This window comes from Corvus cornix, chromosome 2, assembly GCF_000738735.6.
Source record: "Corvus cornix cornix isolate S_Up_H32 chromosome 2, ASM73873v5, whole genome shotgun sequence".
Lineage (NCBI taxonomy): Eukaryota > Metazoa > Chordata > Aves > Passeriformes > Corvidae > Corvus > Corvus cornix.
Genome location: NC_046333.1, coordinates 119418383 through 119443403, shown reverse-complemented (window position 1 = coordinate 119443403; position 25021 = coordinate 119418383). Strand labels below are relative to the sequence as shown.

The window sequence follows — 25021 nt, the reverse complement described above, 5'->3', positions numbered from 1 at the left end:
GAAAGGGCCCTGGGGATCCTGGTCGACAGAAAGCTGAATATGAGTCAGCAGTGCCCTGGCAGCCAGGAGGGCCACCTGCATCCTGGGGTGCATCAGGCACAGCATTGCAAGCCAAGCAAGGGTTGTGCCGCTCTGCTCTGCAGAGTACTTGAGTACTGTTCTCCACAAAAATCATATTACCTGGTGTGCAACAAGCCAATAATTACACTCTTGAGAGAGACATTGATTATTTATTCCAAAATTATGCAAGCCTGGGTGCCTGGTGGAATTCCACCAATCAAGCATGCAAACTACCAAAACTTTTTACTATTTATACATTTTAGCAAACAAAGGAATTAGTGTTCATTGGCTATAAGTTACATAGTTTTCTTAGGACTTCCTATTCTACTATTGGTTAACAATTTTCTTGCTTCTTATGCTAATTAGTCCACATGTCTAATCTTTCTCTTCTTTTGGGTTGGTGATCTCTGAGTTGGAGGTTGTAGATCTCCCCCTTCTGGAATTACTTTTCACTCAGTTGCTGCTGGTTCAGCACAACTGCTGAGTTGAATTCATTACTTTTTTTCCTTATCTTGGGAGTTCTACCAGATGTCTTGATGGCTTATAAATTCTGCATTCTTTGTGACCAGTCTCAGTCGGCACCCTTTTTCTCAAGCTTTGTTAACCTCCCCCTCAGTCTCAGATCATTGAAGCATGTCAAGCCCTAAACTTTAACAAGGTAATTCTGCAAACATGTAATTTGTTTTTCTAACACATAGATATCACTTAGAGCTTGCTTGTTAGCTGCTATCTGTTTCACAAATGAAATCTCCCTTGTTGACTGGACTCGAAAGTATACAAAGATCAAACATGAAAGAACATCCTTTAAGAAAATTTTTACATATTCCACATTTTGCAACAGTCCTGTGTGCAGTTCTGGGCACCACAATATAAAAATGACATTAAGCTATTATAGGAGGCCCAAAGGAGGACAAGGAGGATAGTGAAGGGACTGGAGAGGAAGCTGTATGAGGAGTGGCTGAGGTCACTTTTTCTGTTCAGCTTGGAGGACACTGAGGGGAGACCTCATTGCAGTTTACAATTTCCTCATGAGGGAAAGTAGAAGGTCATGCACTGATCTCTTCTCTACAGTGTTCAGTGACAAGACTCGAGGGAATGGCCTGAGGTTGTGTCAGAAAAGGTTCAGGTTGTATATCAGGAAAGTTTTCCAACCAGAGGGTGGCTGGGCACTGGAACAGGCTCTCCCGGGAACTGGTCATAACACCAAGCCTAACCAGAGTTCAAGAAGCACTAGAACAATGCACTCAGGCACATAGTGTAACTTTTGGGATGTCCTGTGCAGGAGATGGACTCGATGACCCTTTCGGGTCCCTTCCAACTCGGGACATTCCGCACCTCTCCGAACGCGGCCGCCAGCGAGGGCAACCCGCGAAGCCTCGTGGGAGTCGTGACTGCGCATGCTCGAGAAGCCCCGCCCCTGCTCTCTCCTCGACGCTGATTGGTCGGAGGGCGCGCGCCGCGGCCGGTAGCGGGAGCGCCCCGCCCCTCGGCGTTGGCGTGCGGTTGCCGTGGCAACCAGGGGCCGCCGGCTCGCGCGGGCCGGGGCTGAGGGGAGAGCGGGGCCGGGCGGGGTCGCGTTCCTGCCGGGAGGGAGCCTGGAGCAGATCCCGGCCCGTGCCCGCCGTCAGAACCGCCTTCCCACCCCACCGGCCCTGCTGGGAGGCGGTTGGTGGCGGGGCGGCGGGACGGGCAGGGCGGTGGGCAGTCGCACGGCTGTAGGTAGGAAGGAGCTGGGGGACCGAGGGCGGGAGACCTGCCCGGCTTTCTCCCGCTTATTCTGCTCGGTTTGGAAGAAGATCTGAAAAGGGGCTCTGAAAGTTATTTTTATCTAAAAAGCAAGAAACTCACAGTAGAAAAACAGGCAACCCACAATGTCCTTTCAGGTCTCCTTCATCCCCACCTTTTAAAATCAAAGTTAAAAGCAAATCCTGTTGCGATAAAGGAGAGCTACTGAGCTTCAGATTTGTTTCGTAAGAAAGGAAGTTTCTTCTGCCTTCGCAGCCTCGATCTTGGCTTTTCTTTTTTCTCCTAATTGTAATGCTGGCAAGGAGGATTCTCTGTGCGAGGTTTAGCACTGGGACGCTTTTTGCTGTCTCCTCAGTTTTCTGATACACTATTGTGGGGCTTTTGTGTATCAGCTAGAATAGATAATATACATTGGTATATGTACTGGCTGAATAGGTGACCTTTCTGTTCTGAGTCATTAAGTTATATCTGTTAGGGTATCTTTATCCCCGGATCGTTTATGCATCCCATTCAATACTAGCCACTTACCTTCTTCCCTCTTCCCCATTCCCTCATTTATAAGCTCACTTATATGAGCCAGAGTTTGAAAAAAAATGGTATTGTTGTGAGAGCCTCCATAATATGCCTTAGTGAGAAAAACTCAAAGTTTTTAACTGTGCAGAAGATGCCGTTGTGCATGTGACAAAAGTGCTGTGCAGATATATAAAGAGCACTGTAGCTTAATGCCACCTCCCACAGCCTGTAAAACCTGTTATGGAGTGTCCTGTATTTTCTAATTTATAATCAGGTTATGAACTTCCATTAACTAGTTAATATGTGTGAGAATTATACCTGCTGTGGAGCATTGTGCTCATATTTCTACAAGAAAAAGATGAAAACCAGGATACAACCTTCTTAAGCAAACTGAAACAACAAATCAAATAGAAAAAATATTTTAAATGTTAATGAATACACCAAAAACTCGATAAAATGTCAGCAATAAAAGAGGTAGATTTTTATAGACCATATAGTATCACTGTAAATGAAAAGGGTATGGTGAGGATATGTCAGATTTCAAGTACACATGTAAGCTTTGTTGAAGTTCTGGGATACAAGTAGTATAACATTTTCCTTTTTTTTGTTTTTTAAGGCATTCTATAATACTACTTAGAAGAGCACGTGGAATAAACTATTAAAAGAAGCAGTAGAGCAGCTTGACCTATTACAGAACCATGGTTCAACTAACAATGGACCTAATTGCTAAAAATGCCAGTCACAAGAATCGTAGTGAAGAGGACTTTGGACAATATCTGCAAAAAATAACTCATCTGAATTTGTCAGATAAAAATATCGATTCAATTGTAAGATTTATTTTTCATTATTCCTTTTAAACTGGCTACTCTAATGTTTTGTAGTTACCGTTATGATGAAGTGTTCATAGTTGGCGAGACAAACAAGGAAAGCCAAGTTTTACAGAGTTGTTAACTCACAGCACAATCTTTTCAATCTATCTGTGATTTATTCCTTAAATTGCAGAGGAAGTCTGAGAAAGGAAAGGAGAGTTCAGGAACAGGAAATAACCCGAGTGAGGTTAACAAATTTGGACTGGTGTAGTGGCTTTTTCAAATTAGTCAGGTTAAAAATACACTTTTTTTAAAAAAAATTGCTCCTTGGGGCTTACTCATTTAGAGAATAAATCCATGAGCTTTTTATTTCGAAGACTAAACCTGCAAATTTAACCCTGTCCTCCTTCCTCTGAGTTTAATAGTAGGAAATGTATACAGGTTTCAGTAAGTTCTGAGTTAATTCAGATTCCCTCAAGATACTGAGTAAATTTTGAAACTGCTGAGCCCTGCACAAGTGCATTGTTGCATGTGGTGGATTTCTGCTCTAAAAGTGTGATTTCAGTCAAGAAGAAATCGCTTGTTCTGTGTGAACAGATCCAGGCAAGCAAATGGGTTTATTCAGCCCACTCCTAGGAACATGTGCAGCCATAGCAAGTTACTAATTGGATCAGTCCGTTTGATGAGGTCTGGTTCATCAGCTGCCACAGCGAAGTTTTACAGAAACCTTCATAAGGAGTGGCCTTTTACTTGTTTAATAGAATATATTCAAAGAAACTCAACATTTGAGTGCAAACCTGAGTTCAGAAGTACATTAAAATAGATTGAAGTGCAAGGTTGTGTATAAACCAGTAATTCTTTGCCAAGAACTGGTTTCCAGTTACATCAGTGTGGTTTAATGGAGACAACTACACTAAAAACTGTGCTTTTCTGGAATCCATCTGATGAAGGCAGGGAAGGGAATGAAGTCACACTGGATGTGGTGTATCTGCTGGTTATGCCTGTAGTTATCAACTTCTGTATGACCAAATAGTAATGACAGATTTCAGTCTTTAATCTGATGATAACTGACAATGTAGAATAACTCCATTGTTCTAGGAAAAAATAATTTTAAGAAATGTTTGCTAAAGGTGAAAATTTATTAATCATGCAGCAGAATTTAAGTATAAGAAAAATGAATAGCTTCCAGAAGCAGGCAGTGAGTGAACATTAAGTAGCATGTTATTGTTTATTTCAGGGTGACCTCTCTTTCTGTAAAAATCTGAGAGTTCTGTATTTATATGATAACCAAATCAACCAAATCCAGAACTTGGACTTTGCTTCAAATATAACACACCTTTACCTTCAGAACAATCATATTTCAAGTATAGAAAATCTCTCATCACTGAAAAAACTTGAAAAACTGTAAGTTGAAAATAATGTATTTATTTTACTAGTAAAAGGAATAGTTATGACACTTAAGAAATTTTTTAAATTGTGTAGCCATTAAGGTCCTTTCAGCTCCTAAATTTTGCTTTTCAAATAGAAGTAATTGCTTGTTATTTTTTGATGAGATGTTCTGTGATAAAAGTAATGACATATCATCTTGACATCTATTTAAATTATTTTATTCTTTCAGTCATATAATAATAATAATAGTAATAATAGCAGTGGACAAAACTGCAAAAAGCTTTCGAATCAGTTAAGTGTACAATCTACTTGTATGCTGGGTTATTTACTTTTTCTATCATAATTTCCAAGTGTTATTCAATAATGCTTGAAAAATATTTTTCTTTATATACTGAAGCCTTGTGTTTGCTCTTACTTTCAAAGGACATTAAGTCTATTTTGTGTTCTATTCTGTAGATATTTGGGAGGCAACTGTATCACTGTAGTTGAGGGTTTGGATAAAGTAGGAGAACTAAGGGAGCTACACATTGAAAGTCAACATCTCCCTCTTGGTGAAAAGCTTCTGTTTGATCCAGTATCTCTTAACTCCCTGGCAGTAAGTATATTTTGAGAATTTCAGTGAGCCAGTTATCAAGTGATTAGTATTTTTACGAGAAATGATTAGGACTTGATCACTCTGTGTTTTCCTTCTTTGCCAACTGGTGGCATTCTTTCAGATTCTACCAAGGGACTCCCACCCTAATTCTCATTTAAACGAGGAGTCCAGAAAATTCTACTTCATCTTTTTTTTTTTATTATGAAGGATGAAAATGAGAATAAAGAGAGAGAGGAATTAAGGAAGTGTGTGGATGCCCTATACCAACAGAATGTGAATAAACTAAAAACGGGGTTGGAATTTTTCACTCTTAGTTTTCTTACTCTGTTTCACTTGTAGTGAATTAGTTTGTTGCTATTTCACTGATTTGATTGTTATTTATTGCCTTTTGTGTTTCTGTAGAAAATGGAATGGAAAAAAAAGGCACGAACAGCTTTTTTTTTCCCTGGATATTAAGAATAACACAATCAAAACCATTCAGTTTTAGTTCTGCAGTTCTTCTGTGTTGTGTTATATCAAGATTTCAGGAAATCTTTTTGAAGTTGTCTTTCAACATGTTAATTGCTCAGAAAACATAAAACATATAGTTGAAAAGGTTAAAAAGTAGGCTTTATTTGCTAATGGATGTAGTCCTGTACTAAAAAAATTCCTCTTGCTGTATCTCCCATAGTGTAGCCAGGGTTTGATGAGCCTTTTTTCGTGAAAATGAAAAACTCACTAAAAAGTGAGTTCTTTTGTTCACATGTATATCATAAATATTTAACCTAGCTCTATTTTTTTCCTGTTTTGAGGTTAAGTAATTCAAGACATGTATTGCTGTTTTTCTTTAATAGAAATGAGTCATTACTGTGAGAGCATTTGTACTTTGTTCCCTCTATATTGGAGAAATTATCAAAGTAAAGGGAAGTTTTATAGCTATAATCTTCCCAGGATAATAATGTATAATAAACTCTTCATGTGTTTTTCAGCAGCCTGGCCTAGATTTTGTTCTTCGTGGCTTTTATTTAAGGCCTTTTGAAGTGGGGTTTGTTTTGTTTTTTAAGGAACACTTTGCATTCTTGACGATGTAACATCTTTGTGGAAGCTAAATGTAAAAATATTCTATTTTATCCTTCAAGTGCTAAGTGTTTGGAGCCTTTTTAAGACATCACGTTTTACTTCTTATTCATCTGTTTCTGGCTCTTTTAATGGCGTCAGAGATGAAAGAGATAAAAACATGAGGCCGTATAGCTCTCTGTGTACCACAGGCAAATGTTTTGATGATGACAATGTCATGAATCTGACTGAGAAGATTAAGTTTATGAACCTGGCTTATCAGGATGATACTGGTAATTTCTGTCTGCAATGTAGATCTTGGTCAAATTTTTGAAGGGAGTTAGTTTTCCTGTATCAACTGCTGAAATGGAGATTTTCCAACTAATGGTAAGTCCTATACCTTGTATAATTCTAAACTCACTGGATTAGGTGTCCCTTTTCATTTTCTAGAGATATAAACTTCTTCTTTTTATGTGGAACTACATTAGTATTTCCTGAGATAAACACCCGAAACACATTTAGCTTTTTATCTAAAATGTAAAGATCTCCGTAACTATTGTCTGTTACAAATAGCAAAGTGCAACATGTGACTCAGTACTGCTCCAGAGAAGGGGTAAGGAGCAGACGTATGGATACTGAGAGGTTTGTAGGATCAGGCATGAAAGAAGAATGCTGTAGTCCAGCTGTTGAATGAGACTATGTGGGTATCACATATGGGCTTCAGCTCTGCAGTTCAAATGCAATCTTTGGGCCCACAGTATAAGAACATGGACCTGCTGCAGCAAGGCCAGAGAGGGCCACAAAGAGGATCAGAGGGCTGGAGCACCTCTCCTGTGAAGACAGGCTGAGAGCGGTGGGGTTGTTCAGCCTGGAGAAGAGAAGGTTCCAGGGACACCTTATACCAGCATTCTAGTACCTAAAGGAGGTTCATAAGAAAGCTGGAGAGGCACTTTTTGCAAGGGTGTGTTGTGATAGGACACAGGGTAATAGCCTGAAACTGATCAAGGGCAGGTTTAGATTAGCTGTTAGGAAGAAATTCTTTGTGAGGTGAGACACTGGAACAAATTGCACAGAGAAGCTGTGGATGACCCATTCCTGGCAGTGTTCAAGGCCAGGTTGGATGGGCATTGGGCAACCTGGTCTAGTGGAAGGTGTCTCTGCTTATGGCAGGGGGATGGAACTAGATGATCTTTAAGGTCCCTTCCAGCCCAAGCCATTCTATGATTCTATAAAAAGGCAGTCAGTTTCAATGTATGTTTCATACTTCAAAAGTAGAGTTAGTAGCACTTGCAGAACTCCGTAAAGCATTTGAACATGTTTAAAGAAAAACAAAAATTCTGTATTTACTAAGAATTCCTGAAATAATTGAGATACAATCTTACTTTGGTTTCACTTCCAAAGCAGAATAAATTACATTTTAGGACAAGATGGAAAGCCAACATAAAACAATCTGTATAGTATGTGGAGGTGGTATTTGCATGTTTCTTCTTCATATGTTTGTTCATCTTTTAAGATAATTTTCTGTAATAGTTTACAACTTGAAGCATACATGGCATGAAAAAAATACTTCTTTTTCTGCTTTTCTTCCTTCAGAAATCTTTGTCTGTATTGAATATCAGCAATAACAACATTGATGAATTAGAAGAGCTGGCAGTTTTGGAAAATCTTTCTTATCTTAAAGCAGTCGACAATCGACTTAAACATATGAAGGTATTAAAATAAATATTTGTTGTATTAAGTATGGGTGATAAGAAATTAGTCACATTCATCTTTATCACCAAATTTATGAGTAAAAAGAAATTTTACTTCTGCTGTTACTAAATCTCTGGATTGTCAAGCATGCTGTCTTTTCTCATATAGAAATATTACTGAGATTAAAAATGGAGAAGCATTTATCTAGGACGTCAAAAATTCCATTTTTATTAATTAATACTGAAATTAATGGGCTTAAATGGTAACCCAAATCACCAAGACAAAGTCTTGCTTAAAATAAACTCTTTCATTTCTGGTTTGCATATACATTTTATTTCCTTAGTAAACTTAACTTTCATTGGTTAGTAATTATTAGAATAACTATTCTTACTACTTCTTAGAACACAATATATTTTTAACAGATTGTTGAGAGAATTTGGCAGTTCTCTTTACTAATGAGGAGATTGCAGTATTTTGTGTGCATAACCTATTAGTTATATAGATGAATATATTTTCTTTGGACTCTTCATTTTTTTACACTTTAATATTAAAAAATGTTGAATGATGTCCTTCTTTTTTACTTGAGGACTATTAATGCTTTGTATTTCAAGTCCTGGATGTCAGTTGTGATTGAATTTATATCAAAATACAATTCACGTAGGCTTTAGCTGAAGAATTAAAATCACATTGAATATGTTGGTTACATCAAAATAGCAGAAAGCTTTTTCAAATAGGCAATCTCCCCAAAGCTTCCCTTTTTAAAAGGAATCCATTTCTAAATAAAACATATTACAGAGATTTTTATATTGGCTCTTTCTTTCTTATAAATAAAATATACTTCTGTTGTGATGATCTTAAAAAAAAATTGTCATAGCCAAAGAACCAATTATTTTTAAGAATTAGGATGCCAGTTTGAGACAGTATTTTCAGTATCTCAGGGGAAAAAACAGAATCCTCTGAAACAGAATAAGGAGAGGACAAAAAGACTGCATTATTCAGTAACTGTGTATATATTATTTATTCATTATTAAACTTGATTATGTAATCATCAGGAAAACCAGAATTATATTTACCCAAATAATGTAGATTTCTATGCTGCATGGTCACAATGTTTGAAAAATTATGCAATTAGCATTTGAGTTTGCTGCTGCTGTCCATTACATTCAGATTAAGCTCTGGTATATTTTGAAAGTGACTGTTCTTCGTGTTTTCTAAACAATCTCCCAATTGTTTAAAATATATAATTGTTTGAAATGTATGGAACAGGGAAGGTGTTTCTATTTGTATCTTTGCAGACCTGTAAAATTAATGAACATATCAAATATGTTTAATATACAGTGTAATGCAGGTGGATATCCAGCTTTCCAGCTACAATTACTGAGTTTTAAGGGATTACATTTTGGTAGGCTCTACTTATCACTGATATAAATTCTTAAATAAATAAGAACCAAACTGTTGAAAAATGGAGTGAGCCATACAAAGTGTTTTTTAAAAAGTCAGTTTTAACTCTGTGTAGAAGGCTTTAGCTCACAGCAGACATCAAGTAGGAGAACAATCTTATACAGCCGCTGACTGTTCAAAAAAAATAGCTGAGGGAAGTTTTGAGTATGTTTCAACTTTTTTGCATCCCTGAATTTCATGATTGCATGGCATGCATTATTCTACAGCTGTGAAAGCTGCAAGGATTTTAGGAGTATACAGTTCTATACACTTAACTGGTTCTGCTGGCTGAACTTGCTACGCACAGCAAAGGCTCTTTCATTCCCACACAAGCTGCCTCCATTCTCCTCCCTCTTGCCCCTCTGTTATCAAAACTCTGGTGTATACCTCTTTTTCATGCCAAAAGCACTATGTCCCCTCTTTTACCATTCTTTCTTTCCCATCACTGCCATCAAGAACTTCCCCAGGAATATTTGGCATTGATCAGAGATCGTGGCAGTGCTGCATAACAGGGAAGTGTCGGAGAGCTCTGTACCCAGCTGTGCTTCACCCGGTGGGAAGAGAGACTGTAGAGGAGCTGTGTCTGAGCAGGTCTGGTGAACTGCAGGAATAACATGGAATCTTTGTGAAAGATGAAAATATGAAAGGCATGAGAAATTTATGATATGCAATCTTATGTAGACTTTTCTCAGTTTTGTGTATTTTATATAATTATTTAATATTTAAACATTTCTCTCAGTTTTTTCACTTTATTATGAAAACCCATTTTCCTTTGCTTTGCAACTATGCCACCTTGATTTCAGCACAGTTGGAAATTAGGACTAGTAAATTCAAGCACTTAAGGTTGTGGCTAATTCAGGGCTTTGTTAGCATAACTAACAGACATCAAGGCATATGACCTTGTTTCACTTGACTGAAGTTTATATAATGCAGTCTGAACAGTAGACAGAAGAAAATCAAGTAATTTTTCTTAATTCATGCAAAATAACTGTGATGCAAATAACCAGATGCAAAAGGTATGTTGTAGGTCAGTTCTCAAGAACATAATTGATTTTAATAGAATTGGCTTTTCTTTGTTTTCTGTTGCTTGCTACTTCATTTATTCATCTTACTGAGGTTCTGGTTTGCTTTAGTCAGGATCACAAGGTCTTCTAGACTGCAGTGTATTTGGGTTGGAATTAAGGAAATTTTTTTAAAACACTATGTCTATTAAAAAACCCCCCACAACTATTCCTTTTTACAAAAAGCCAGCATATTATTTATTTATTAAGTTCATTAGTTTTTGGAAGATTATGACTTGTGTGAGTATTTGGATAGGTAGAAAAAATATAGCTAGAAATACCTGTAAAAATCTGTATTTCCCAAGTCTTTAATTTATTCAACCTCTGCCCAGTATTGATTATGACAAGAGGATATCATGAAAGATGAATTCATTTGCTTCAGAATTGAGTCAGGAACAAGAGAAAAATTATAGATTTTCTCAAATAGATTATGACAGGTAATCAAACTGGTGACAAATTGCTGTCTGTAGATGTAGCTGGGGCAGTTGGATTAGATGTTTCCGATAAAAACTGGAGCATACTGGTCAAATACCAATTCTTAAATGGCCACCGTTAATTGGTAAGAAAGTTACTGCCAGCACTCCAGCTGCCTACTCAGGCACTTGCCCTTCCCCCTCCCCACCCTCCCTGATGGAATATAGTTTGCTCGTCAGTATTTTGTAGCAGACCTCAAAGTGATAGCATGACATGATCATTTATCAAACGGAGCCTGCCCAGAAGAGTGTCTGGTCCCTTTAGTACAGCTTATTGAAAGGCTGGGAAGTGAAAGCACTTTATTAGAGACAGGAAGGCAATGAACAACTAGAGCGTATCGAAAGGGTAATCATATTTCAGCACAGGATTAGTGTGCTCTTAGATAAACATACATTGGAGTAAGCATGTTCTGGGTCATTTATCAAGTAAGTAACAGCTAACAAAAATCTACAGGACTCTGTGTACATTCATCAAAGTTAAACTGTATACATTTTATTTCAGTAATAGACAACTTTGTGTTGCAAAACTATTTCTAGGAAAAATTCTTTCTAGTGAAATCTAGAACACATTACAGGCTTCAATTATAGTGTCTGAATGCTTAGGTAAGAATAAATAAGTATACTTGCTAAATGATTTTTCTTTTTTAATAATTCTAGCCTAAAATATTTTGCTTGTGATGAAGTGTTAGCACCTAAACTATGGGGGTTGTCATGTTGCTGTTCGGATACATGCTGATTAAGCTTTGCTGCGTAACATTACAAGAATTATTAACATTTCTTTGTGTGCATTGGTCCTCAGAGTTTCTTGCATTGTTTTATCAGTCTTGATCCTCACAGAACCAGGCTTTTGCTCTCTGTTTTTCTAAGAAGACATTTTTATCACTGAATAACAATAGATGATATCACCATCATCAGAGATAGACCAAAAATTATATGATTTGGAGGTATGAAGCTGTGCTGCCACTTTCTCTTCCACATGATTTTTCTTAACATATATTATGTAACCCATAGAATATTTCCAAGAGGATTTCCTACCAAGGGAGATGAGCCAGCAAAAGCAGAATTCTCCCTGCTTGTGTTACCCAAGCAATTTTCTAAATTTGAAGGACCTAAGAGATACCTGCATTACTAGAGACTTCATTGTTGGCATCAAGCTACAAAATTTTACACACTTTGCAGTTTAGAATCTGTCACAGCATGATGAGTAGATTTTTCCAAATTATTACAACAGTAGAACATAAATTCTCTCTCCTCTTCTATTTGTACAGATTGTCTTGAATCCCTCCATAAGCTTTTCATACATACAAGAAAAGCCTGTGAAGAATGGGAGTTAAATGAAATTTTGGAAAGAAAGTATTTCATAAAGTAGGGTGTCTGAGTAGAAAGGACCAATCTGCTAAACTTTGCATGTTTTTACCTTGAATTTATTGTATTTAAAAGACAGAATAGTTTCATCTAGGTCATGCTGTCCCTGGGTAACAGACAGAAATACAGATGGAGCAAGGTATATTTCACTAATTTCACTGTTTAGGCCAATACTATAACTGACCACCCACAGTTAGGTAGGGAGAGATTACTCTTTCTCCTGTAAAATACAGTTCTACATATATATAAAGAGAGAGGCAGTCCACTCTGGATAGTGTGGTTTTTAGCTTTTTTTTCAGTCTGTCCTTTATAAAGTATTTATTGTGCCACACGCTGATATTCTAAGGGCTCTGTAAGACCTTGGTGATGCATTAACAGACATTACATATCATACAATTGTTTTCATTGGTACTTCCTAGGCTTTAGGTGCTTATAAGTGAGATTGAAGTGGTAATTTTCCAAAGCTGGCGTTACTGTATCCTTAAAAATGCAGTGTCTTCCAACTGCATCACCGGTTCTTCTGTGCAATTTTGATATATTCAGGGGATGCTGTGGACCAATCTGCTTGAAAATGCACATTCTTAATGTGAATAGTCTCGTTGAAGTTATTTCTGTGTGCAGGATTTGGGCCTGGCTGAACGAATCACTGTTGAATTTTATTCTGGAGGGGGAAACATAATCACAATGTTCTGTTGTTGTTTCAATTGCAGGATTTGGAGGTTGTATTAAAAAAATGGACAAAGCTACACAGAATAGATCTTACGGGAAACCCCATCTGCCAAAAACCAAAGTACAGGGACAGGATTATAGTACAGTCACAGACTTTAGGTAAAAAATTAAATCAACAGCCCACCCATAACCCCCACTCTTTTAGAAAATAACTGAAAAATTAATTGTTCTTGAGTAGCACTATGTATGTAAACACAGTTACTGCTATAGATATGTGTCAAATCATAAATTTTTAATTTATATACAAAGCTAAAACTGCTTATGTAATCAGCTTCACAAGCCATCTTGTTTGGCTTTTGGTATTAGTAGTAGTAATCATTTGTTTTGTAATAGATGATTGGTGAGACTGTTACAAGACAATTTTTGTGTTCGTATTCCAGATGTTGTGAAACTGATTTTCAAAGATCAGTTTAATCCATTCCCCTATCAATGTGTAGTAGTTGCTAAAGTGTTTTTGTTGTAGAGCGCCAGTTGTGCAGATCCCACCTTACTGTGTTTGAATTTGTCATATAACATTCATCCTTAAACTTATAAGCAGTTCACACTTATATTATGGGTGTTATTTGTTAATCTTAACCCTTATGGTGCAGTTTATATTATTATTTTGAGATAACTTTAGCATAAAAGGAAGAAAGTAATTCTTCTATATCTAAACAGTTGTACTGTAGAAATAAGTAAAAAAAAACCCCTCCTAATTTTTTACTTTTTTGGATAAATGTGGCAATTACGTTTAAAGTTAGAATTACGGAACTTGATTTTTCTCAGAGTACAAAGTATTGGCCATTAAGAAAAAGAAACAGCTTATCTGCACAATGAAAATAACAGTGCCTTAGGACAGTTCTAATGCAACCTAAATTTGTAGCCACCTGAGGTATTTCATTTGGGCTGACTCAAAAATGCAGATGCAACCAATGAATCATAGAGCAAAAGGTTTATGGCACCTAAGTGAGTAAAGTTAACCTTAGAGAGGAAAATCTGTGTGACTGTCTTCATGATCAGTAGAATCCCTTGATTGCTAAGACATGTCGTTTCCCTCTGAACCTGGATTTTTGCATCTATCTATACTGTATGTAAGAGCATATCCTTTCTTCAGAACTTTCTAGAAGTGTTGCATGTTAACCAAATATGAAATATGTGTATTTCCCTTGAAATTTATAAAAAAAGTAGGGTTTTTTTTTTTGCAATTAAGACAAATCATTCTTGCAGCTTGAATATGAATATAAATCTTTATTGGTTATTTTTTTCTTTACCAAAATACTAGAAAAAGAAAAAAATATTTGAAGAGAATGAATATAGAGCCAATACACATTACATACAACTTTGTATAGCCATTTAGTTCACTTTGTATCACAGAAAATGTTCTCTTTTGCAGAATCCCTCGATGGGAAAGAAATTCAAGGAATGGAAAGACGTTTCTTAATGAATTGGAAAGCCTCCAGAGCTGCCAGGAAAAAAAGCAATGAAAGAATAATAGATGAACATGCAGCCTATGTACAGTTTTGTAAGAAAAACAAATCAATTATTTCATGCTTATTTAAAATTTACAGAAATCATAAAATAGCAGCTAAAAATATATATACTAAGAATTGTATGTAAGGGACTTGTACCAATGATGAGTCCAAAAGACATGAATAGAAATTGAGCTTTTCCAATATAAAATTTAATTTTAGCACTAGTTCATGTGTTGGTTTTTTCCCTCACATCCCAAACTCCCAGAGTCATGGAAAGGAGTAGCTAGTACATTTTGAGTGTGTAAATATTCACATTTACTTCCCATGTTTAAAAAATGTTGGGCATTCTTGAATAAATATGCATGAAATTCATCAGACATTTAAAATATATTTGTTGATACTTACTTGATCTGTGTATATTGTCAGTCCTTTAAAGGCCTTCACAAGATACATGTAGCAGAAGTCCAAGTTTTAAACTTGGAAAGAAAAAAAATGTCTGGGAGGTAAAAAAGCCTTAAAGCCTTTTTGAGGTTAAAAGGCAACATGTTCTTCAAGTGGGAAAACAAATTAGTGTTGAAACTAAAATAAAACCTGAAATAAATGTTGAGGTTTTTTAAAAATGATGGGGAAGTGGTGGTTGTTACAGAGTTGACTGCAGGTTAAAACATAAATGACTTAACAGCATGTCTTGCCATCTTGCAGTATTTGGATACAGACATTTGACTTGAAATTAGTCAAAATGGTTTGGATTACCATATTTATAAAGTAAAATTGGTGGCAGTTAACACTGTTGCTTTCAGAAGATAAATTAATATGTTATTTTGGAAGACATGAAGGCTGATTCTCTGCCTGCCAGCACCAGTCCTAAAATATTTAGTGTGCTCAGTGTTTGGAAGCCATATGTAAATGGCAATGGTTTTGAAATGGTCTTCTGAATAACTACTGATATAAGGAAGTGCTATGTAATTGAATTTACTCCCTTTCAAATAACTCTACCTGACTGGGAATACCTGTTTTAATATTCACCTTCATCAGTGTTTAAAGCACCTTCCATAATTCCATTCAAAGTTTTCCGTTCTCAATTATCAAATTTGAAGTATTTACCTTAATATTACCTTGTTTTCTATAACAAGATATATTGGAACCTCTGATCAATCACACTGAATATTAAATAGATATGGTTTGACTTGGGATATTGAATTAATCCTTTTTTCTTTCTATTTTCTGCAGCTGACTCTGAAACACCTTATCTCACTCTTCCTTTTCACGACAGTCACTCTGTGAAAAAAAAAGCAGATTTTTTAGATTTGTCTCACAAGCAGAAAGTTGCAAGAAAACCTCTGTCAGGAATCCGTGAAAGAAGTAGTCAGATGAAAACTCAGGTGTGTTCCTCAAATATCTTCCCTTTAGTTATGTTGGTTATTGCTTTTACAGCTCTTGCTGAATCAGTTGGAAAATGAGTACAGGAAGGTAGAGTTTAATATGAAATAATTTTTTTAAACACATTATATTTATTGTCTTTATTTCTTTAAAAGACAGGATAATACAATTCAGTCTCTGGTTATAAATCAGTAGACTAGCTAATAGTAGTAACTTTAATGTTACTAGTTTCTGTCATATGCATTTAACTATAATCATTTTCCACAAAGGTAAAATAATATCGAAGTTAATTCTCAGAAGTAAGTTAAGGTGTCAGCACCGTTGGTGAAGGGTGATCCTGTGCATGGAGTCATCTGCAGAAGGAGAAACAATATCTTTTCATCATTACAGCTTACTTCTAACGGCCATGCTCCAGTTTCACCTGTAGCAATAGTATAGTGAGGTATTTGGGACCTAATATCACTCCGTCCAGATTTTTAATGTTATTTTTAACCAAACAGTTTTATTATTTATCAGCTACACTAGCCAAAAAAAAAAAAATTCATCATTTATACAATGCCATAGATAAAATAAATAAATACATGCAACTGACACAGCTATGCTTCTGTTACTAAATTAGTATATATAGTGTTCTATTTTATATTTACATCCAAGTTAGAATTTGTTAGTATGTTTGACAATTTACTGAGCAACATTTAATGCTATTTTATTCTTGACAATTTACCACTTTCCATTCCATCACTTTTGTTCCTTCTGATTGTTTGTTCTGATTAAAATACCTGCCTTTCCATTGAGAAGGGAAGAAGAATTGCAAATCATAAAGCTGCTCTCTTTCAAATAATAATCTTTGTTCATCACATGACAATGGATATATTCTGGCCTAAAAAAACCCTGAACTTGTCATATATGTGCCCATTCTCGAATTATTTCTTGCTGCGGAAAGCACAAAGCAGTGGAGCAGTTAAAAAGAACTGCAGGAACAATGTACTAGTTATTATAAAAAGTAATAGTGTTAGTACTACTATAGTAGCACACTATTATTTTCCAGTGAATAGTCCAGGCTTCTGAAATTTAAAGGGATACAGACTAATACTCCTGCCATATAAATATGTTTGGGGTTTTTTCAATTCTGTTGTAAGATGGGTTTGCTTGCATGCTCAGTGTTCTGTCAGCTTGCATGTCATCTTTATTAGCATCCTGTCTTTTGGGCCAGGCTGAGTAAAACTGTGCTTTCCATTTACCATTCCCCATAGTCCTAAAAAAGCATGGAATGTGCATGTACATCATCTTTTCTTCTATAAGACCTTCTGCTATTCCCTTGGAGACAAAGCATTCCGATTCTGCTGTACAATGTTAAAAAGCTGTCTGATTGTTGAGCTTCTTTGCTTGGCAAAAATTTTCTCAGTGTGAAAAAGCTGGAATACATCCCGGCTCTGTTGAAATCCCTTTTGACCCTAGAAAGGCAAAGAGTGCATCTTCCATACTTGATTGAAATGAATGTCTTTATTTTTATTAATTTACATTTGTAAATTAAACAATTTGAGTGATTTTTTTTTACTGTTATTCTAGAAGATTTTAGACTGTTTTTGCAGAAAGGTTTGAAGAAACTGCAATCAGATGACGTGCATTTAATATTTTTAAAAAACTTTTAAGTGGGACTTTTATCTTAGATGCTGAAGGTTGCTGTACCTTACAATTTCATGTGTAATTACTAATCCTGAGATGTATTCTAATCTTGTTACTAAAAGAATTCCATAGAAACAAGAGAGTCTTGGGAGTTAAAGGTTTGTGAATTCTTTAGAATATTTATTGGGAAAATAAACCCAAGAGCTCAAAGAATAGAAATATTCATTCTCAGAGTTTATGCAGATAGGAAAAAATGGTAAATCATAGTATTCCCTTGCCAGATCCAGTAATTAGGGATATACATGAATGTGCCCACAAGTAAAGGAAGGAAATTTTTTCAAACTGAACAAATACCTGTATTGTTTAATTGAAATTCAGTATTGAACCAAAGAAATTAGTGAATTTTAATCCTACCCTCTGTGTTAGTCAAATAAATTATTCCAACAGATGTTTCCTCTTTCCCTATACATACTAGGTGATGTTTGACCTTGGCAACTGAAAAACAGGCATTAAATACCTTTTTAACCTACATCTAAGATCCACTGAGGATTGCATACAGCTTGAACAATAAAAAAAGCCACTTATTACTAGATTACTGAAATATGTCATTTATCTTTCTTTTTTGATGATATAAAAACAATAGCAATTTTATATTGAATTTTAAGTTAGTTTTGGGCATTCAGAGAAAATTATGGATATTGGCAGGAAGTAATTAAAAGAAACCAAATCACTTAACTATTTTAAAGATACCTAATACCTTCCAATGGGATACACCATTATTAATTTTCCCTGAGTAGAGAAGTTGTTGAAATTTTGATGTTGTAAACCTAATCTGTTACCAGCAGTTTCTGCCCACATTGCCTTACTCATGGAATTAAATATTGTGGTAGGTATTTGTAGCAATTCAGAATGGGGTGGGAAAGTCACCTTTTGTCTCTCCAGCATATGTTATGGAATTAGCAATATGGAAATATCTTTAAATGATATAGTCAGCATGTAATAAATACTCTGGATTGTGCCAACTAATTATAAGCCATTATAATGGCTTATAATTAGTATATGTATATCTCAAGTTCTGAATTAGTATATGTATATAATTAGTATATGTATATCTCAAGCAACATGTATAGCTCAAGTTCTAGTCCGAAAGGAAGGAACTTGCAGTGAACAATGTCAGTTCTCCCTCTTCTTAGGCAGGTGCTTGTATAAACATTGTATTTAATTAGATAAATATTTATAAATGCCTTGAGTTGCAGTGATTTGTGTGGTCTGAAATCTACACAGGATAATGTATATTTGATAACAGGTAGAAATCTGCATGTTCTGCATGTTTACTGGGCTTTTGTTTATATGAGTCCAACCAGCGTTATAATACATAGAATTATTAAGGCCTATTATATGACAGGTTTTTGGGGAGAGATTATACTGAGACTATAATGATATATACCCAAAATATAAACTTTGCAATAATGGACTTCACATTACACAATATAGTTCTCTTTTTTGAGAGGGAGGTGGGGAAATACGTTACCTCTGGGTGACCTAATTCTTGTTCTCTTACTAAATATCAATTTCAGCAAACATCTGAAAATTCAAAAATAAAAAATACCCTCAGTCTTGGCTCCAGGAGAAGGAGAAATACGGATTTAAGATATAAACCAGTGCACCCTCGAGTTGGTTTTTGCAGCTGAAGAGCTTACAAGCACTCCAAATGTATTCAGAATTAGGTGCATTAAATACTTAGAGATACCAGCTGGAGCACTTTGCCAGAGCTGAGAGCATGTTTAGAACAGACACTGAGTGCCTTTTCCAGCAGCCCATCTCACTGCCTTTTCTTGCGATGGTGTTGAAGGAAAAATGTAAACATCTTCTTAGTGAGGTCTAGAGAGTATCAATCAGCATTTAGTGCTGAAGGCTGTGGAAGAGAAATGTAAGGAATTTACTTGCTGTTGAATTATTCAGCCATAACAGAGGATATCAAAGGAGTCACCACAATGCTAGATAAAGTGTAAGGATAAAGAGATAAAGTGAAGTTCTGAAATTAAATAGTGTTGCTGAAGCAGAGCTATAGGAATGAAGGTCAGGTAAGCAATTTCTGGTTACTGTGGCCCATGCAAGGTCTCAGCAGGCAATTCAGCCAGTTTAGTGGTTGGTTCCCTTTTTTTTTTTTGTGGAGAATATGCACTGCCTGTAAAGGTGAGTGTAAGTACTTTTGCAGAGCCATAATTAACATTACAGTAATCTATACCCTAGTAGTATTTTTGGTATCCATGTTTACAGCCTTGCTGAATATGGTGCTGGATGATTCTCCCCATCATTGCCATCATTCATACTCTGTTCAGTCGGAAGAATATAACTGTCATCACAAACATACAAGATGATATACAAATGGCATTGCCTTCTGCCTAAACTTCTTTCAGTAGTGGTAATTAAAAAAAACCAAAAAATCCCCAAAAAGAAGTAGGTCTAATATATGCCCAATCTGTAATATTTAATACTGCCACATCATCCAGTGTCCTAAAGGCAGTGACAAAAGGCATCCCTTTTTGCCCATGCCCTGCCTCCCCACTCCAGTTCTCTGTGCTGCTGGCTGTCCCCAAAGCTGAGGAGTAGAGATCTAAACCACACTGGCAGGAACATGTGCACTGATAGACCTCTGTGCCCTTGAAAAGAGTAAATTCTTCTCAAACCATGGAGAGAGAGCACATCTGCTGGTGAGCAGATTGCCAGCTAGACCACGTGTACTCCTACACGTCTGGCTGACCAGATAGAGCATAGACACATTCTTGACTGGCAATCTGGCAGGAACACATTTGCAATAGTCTGCTCCCTCTTCCAGGAGATACAGGCTGTTTCCTAGACATTTAGAAAACCAAATGGCACATGCGACTTGTCTGCCAGTAGGTGGTCAACAACCTACAAGGGCACATTTGGGGCTGCAGGCTGTCAGGTGCTCTCAAGAACATTGAAACCAGACTGTTTGAAATCTTCTCCATAAAAAACATGAATATTTAGAATGTTTTAGGTTGGAAGATCATCGAGTCCAACTGTAAGTCAGTAACATTTTAAACTGAATGCAGAATGAGAGAGGACTACTTAATGATTTTAGGGTGAGTTGTATCCTTTAACTGGCTCCATTTAAATTGTATCAGGAATGAAAAGCTATTTTAGGATGGTAAACAAAGAGCAAAGTCAGATCTTTGCATATCTATTTTTCAGGTGTTACATGTTCACCCTAATAGATACTAGATAAATGAAACATTCAGGATGCGGTATTTATTTTTTTTCATAGATTTTTGTTGTCAGTACTTTTAGACTACTGTTGAGATAAAACCTCAAAACCTCATAATGTTTTTGGTCTGCTGCATTAGCATTACACATTTTTTACTGTGTAATTAACTGGAAAAATTAAAAAAATCACTTTAATAACACAAATATGAATCTAATTTAAAAAGTAAAGAAGTAATGCTGTGTTTTCACATTTTTAAAATACATATCTGCATGGGAGTTTTAAAAAGTAATTTGAGGTTAAAATAAAGACTGCTGCTTGAATAGGAATATATAAATAAATTCTGTAATTTCAATATAACTCTGTTGAACTCAGTTTCAATAATCTAATTTACTGCAATGATATAAACACTGTTTCAATATTTGCCTTCCTGTATCCGGTCATACATTGTGTAGGCACACTCCCCTCTCTGAAAAGTTGAAAGCAGCTGCTTTAGCAAACCTGAGGTGAAAACACAGTCACTGTGCCTTCATCTAGCATGGTGAGCTACTACATTTTGGAGGACACCAAATGGACAACCACTAATTTTGGACAACCACTAATTCCTTAGTAGTAGCTATACCTCCTCAAATTCACTTCCAGCACCTTGGGATGTATCCCACCCAGTTGCAAAGACTTGGATATGTCAGATTTGCCTTAGTGGTTTTTAAATTGGTCATCATCTACTGTTGGTAGAATTTCTCCCCACCAAACACTGTTCCTAGGACTTAAGAGGCCTACAGGCCTTACCAGTAAAGATTCTGATGCTTTTAGAGCTTCCACAGTACCGATGGTGTGTTAGAAGTACCAAAAGAAAAAAAAGACATCACTGCCCAAATACCTCCCCTTGATAATAATACCTCCCCTCTTACCAGAGTCAGAATATATGTAAACACGCAGTGTTTGAGTTACTGATCTAAAGTTCATATTTGAACTTTTAAACCATAGCTGATGAAAAAATAATATTTTTTCTTAAATATCACATTAAAACCAGTGCAAGGTGTAAGTTAATTTAATGCTGTATTATTTCTTTATATATGCAGGTATAAAGCAGTACACAGCACTGCCTGTGATACAGCTATAAAAACCATGCAGTTCAAAAGTTCTGAGATAGGGGCAGACAGGGGAAAAAAGTAGCCAGAAAACTGTCAGTGATGAAGATGTGTCCATTGATTTTTCAGGATGAGGATTCAGACATGATCTGTTAATATGGGGTAGTATGTGATTGTATTCAGGCTGTAACTGGTAAAAGTAAGTGCATCTGAAAGGCTCTCTTCCCTGTTTTTCTTATGATTTTTTATCTTGGTGTGGTGTGCAAAGTAACTATCATAACTAACAGAGCTCTGAGGCAAAATGATTAATTATGTGAACCTGCTTATTTACAGTCACAAAATTATAAATGTTATATATTATAACTGGAAGCAATACTTTTTTGCTAGGAAAAAAAAAAACAGTGAAAATTTATTTTAAGTCACTTGGCCTTGAAGAATTCTAGGAATTCATTGTTAAAAAAGTTGTATTTGAACTTCACCTCTTCACTCAAACAACACTGTAACCAGAGACTACGGGAACAACTGACTACATCTTTCTGTTCTCTTAATTCTGAGCAGAATTAATTGCTGCATCAAAACCAAGATAAATCCAAGCCAGCTGTTTAATGATCCATGTAATAGACTAATACTTTAAATCAAAAAGAGTTTTGAATCAATAAGCTCTTCCTTTCTTGGAGAGTTAATATGTTAGACTACCATAGTAACCACTGATTACATGTCCAGTAAAGCTGGGTATAATCAGTTACACATAGTTTGTAGGAAAATGTTTTGGAATAAAAGACTGAATCTTATCTGATTTCGTTTATATGAGAAATTGCTTTGATTATTTATAAGTTTTTTTCCTTATGGGGCTTGAAAATTGAAAGTATTTGATACACATTTATGCAGGAAAAAATGTTAATACCATTTTTGTCCATGAAAAAAGTCAGTTTTGTAATAAAGGAATGTACAATACCCCAAATGGACAGATTCTGTCAATTCAGAATATTCTGGCTCCAGGTTTGGCACTGAGAAGAAAAACAAAAGGGCTTTCACTGCAACAGCCAATAACCTTGCAATAGGTAAAGATCTTTTTTTCTCATCAGCAGGGTTTGATAACACTGCTTATACTTTTTTAGAAATATTGAGTGCTCCCGGGAAGTGTTAATGACAATGAGAGCAATAGGTGCTTTGGCGTGGATGTGACATGAAGATCTGACCTGTCTTCTCTGATCTCTCTGATGTAGGTTGAGGAGGAATCTGAAGTAACAGCAGAAGTAGTTTGAATTCTAAAAGCCAGAAGTTACAGGATGTGAAGATTTGGCCAATATTGATTTTTCTTTTTCCCCTCAAAGCTTACAAAGAAAGATACTGGTGTCTCTTTGGATATGTTATCTGTGTCTTTTTAATCTCAAAACCAGACAAAAATTAGTATGTTGAACTTAACACTGCTTTCTAAGAACATTCAGAAAAATAAGGGGACTACCTCTTTATTTAGAAGCAGTGCTTTGTCTCAAAAGCATGTAAAAACATCAGCATGTGCTAGGCTAAACTGGTTGCCTAATTCTTAAACTTCCTCAAGAAATGAACTGGTTTTAGCCAGTGTCTTACCTAGTAGCTGCTTCTTTCCCTATATGATACTCAGCAATTGTGTAGACGCATGTTCACAGTAGAGTCATTAAGGTTGAAAAAGACCTCTACGATCATGCAGTCCAACTGTAAACCTAACACTGCCATATTCACCACTAAACCATGTCCCCAAGCACCACATCTACACATTTTTTTTACACTTCCAGGGATGGTGATTCCACCATTTCCCTGGGCAGCCTATTCCAATGCTTGACCACCCTTCCAGCAAAGAATTTTTTCTCAACACCCAATCTAAACCTCCCTGGTGCAACTTCAGGCCGTTTCCTCTTGTTCTGTCACTTGTTACTTCAGAGAAATGACCAGCCCCCACCTGTCTACAACCTCTTTTCGGGTGGTAAGGTTCCTGAGCCTCCTTTTCTCCAGATTAAATACCCTGAGCTCCCTTGGATGCTCCTCATCAGACTGGTGCTCCAGACCCTTCACCAGCTCCATTGCTGTCCTCTGGACATGATCCAACACCTCAATGTGTTTGTAAACTAAATACAAGGGCCCAAAACTGAACAAAGGATTTGAGGTGCGGCCTCTCCAGTGCCAAGTATGGGGAACAATCACTGCGCTGGTCCTGCTGGCCACACTATTCCTGATACAAGTCAGGATGCCATTGACCTTCTTGGCACATGGCTGGATTATGTTCAGCCCACTGTCGACCAGGTTTTTTTCTGATGGACCGCTTTCCAGGCTCTCTTACCCTGCCTGTAGTGCTGCCTGGGGTTACTGTGACCCAAATACAGGATCCAGCACTTGGCCTTGTTGAACCTCGTACTATTGGTTTCTCACTTCAAGCAGAAAGAGGCTATTAGCACATGATTTTTGAGAAGATCTGTAGTCCTAAAAAATAATTTCCATCATTTGGATTTTTCCAGGTTCTGGTGAATAATGTGGAACAGTTAACAGAGGAGGCACAAGAGGATTAATTATGTCTGTGCTGATTTTTTGATTGGGAGTATTGTTCATTAATTTAACTTCAAATTCTGTTTGTTTGGCTGCTTTGCACTACTTTGAGTAATTAAATAAATGCTCGAAACTTCTGATATAGGAAAATTCCAAACCTACAGATAAGGAAAGGAAAGCCCAGATTACAAATTGCCCCTGGAAAAAAACTTTTCCTAATGCAGTTTCTCTGTGTGAATGGCAGCTCAGCATCTTGTGCTTACGGCCCTCTCTGAAATAAGAAAGGAATTTTTCCTGAATAAGGAAATGAGGATCTGTCTTTTTTCATGGAGTGTTTTGTGTATTTTGTTATAATTTATAAAGCTAAAGATAATTTGATACAGATTATTAAAATACATTTAACTCCTGCATGCAGTCTCCCCTTGAATACCAAGGTCTTCACCTTCATTTTAAAGAATGAGATTTCCAAATCTAAGGTAGTAAATGAGTGGTACTGCAATGCTGAGGTGCCAATGCTTCTGTTAAAGTGTCGTGGTTTAACCCCAACCAGCAGCCAAGCCCCACGCAGCTGCTTGCTCACTCCCCTCACTGGGACTGGGAAAAGAATTGGAAGGGTAGAAGCTGGAAAACTCATGGGTTGATATAAGGACAGTTTAATAGGGAAAGCAAAAGCCACACAAGCAAGCAAAGCAAACCAAGAAATTTAAGTACCCCTTCCCATGGGCAGGCCGCTGTTCAGCCATTTCCAGGAAACCAGGGGCTCATCCTGTGCTATGGTTCCTTGGGAAGGCAAATGCCGAACATCCAAACATCCTTC

General features: G+C 36.5%; 1 protein-coding gene across 3 annotated transcripts; it reads left to right on the top strand.

Annotated features, from left to right (window-relative positions):
• The first annotated feature begins 1599 nt into the window (after positions 1 to 1599).
• On the top strand, positions 1600 to 23050 carry PPP1R42 (protein phosphatase 1 regulatory subunit 42). 3 transcript variants are annotated; one of them, XM_019289052.2, is made up of 10 exons: positions 1600 to 1779; positions 2936 to 3146; positions 4366 to 4532; positions 4974 to 5112; positions 6463 to 6534; positions 7741 to 7857; positions 12889 to 13006; positions 14280 to 14408; positions 15589 to 15740; positions 22911 to 23050. In XM_019289052.2, exons 2-10 carry the CDS (start codon positions 3018 to 3020, stop codon positions 22947 to 22949), a joined length of 1062 nt encoding a protein of 353 aa, XP_019144597.1. In that variant the 5' UTR covers positions 1600 to 1779; positions 2936 to 3017; the 3' UTR covers positions 22950 to 23050. The 3 variants fall into 3 exon arrangements, with proteins under 3 accessions (XP_019144597.1, XP_039425074.1, XP_019144599.1); XM_019289054.2 differs by lacking the exon at positions 6463 to 6534 and having other exon boundaries at positions 1603 to 1779; XM_039569140.1 differs by lacking the exons at positions 6463 to 6534; positions 22911 to 23050 and having other exon boundaries at positions 1601 to 1779; positions 15589 to 16229.
• The last annotated feature ends 1971 nt before the right edge of the window (positions 23051 to 25021 follow it).

Bases quoted from the DNA above. Each gene is read 5' to 3' on its own strand.
- PPP1R42 (XM_019289052.2), top strand. From the start codon at position 3,018: ATGGTTCAACTAACAATGGACCTAATTGCTAAAAATGCCAGTCACAAG. The intron at 7,858-12,888 runs GTATTAAAATAA...TTTCAATTGCAG, and splicing joins ATCGACTTAAACATATGAAG to GATTTGGAGGTTGTATTAAA. The intron at 15,741-22,910 runs GTGTGTTCCTCA...TCTCTGATGTAG, and splicing joins GTAGTCAGATGAAAACTCAG to GTTGAGGAGGAATCTGAAGT.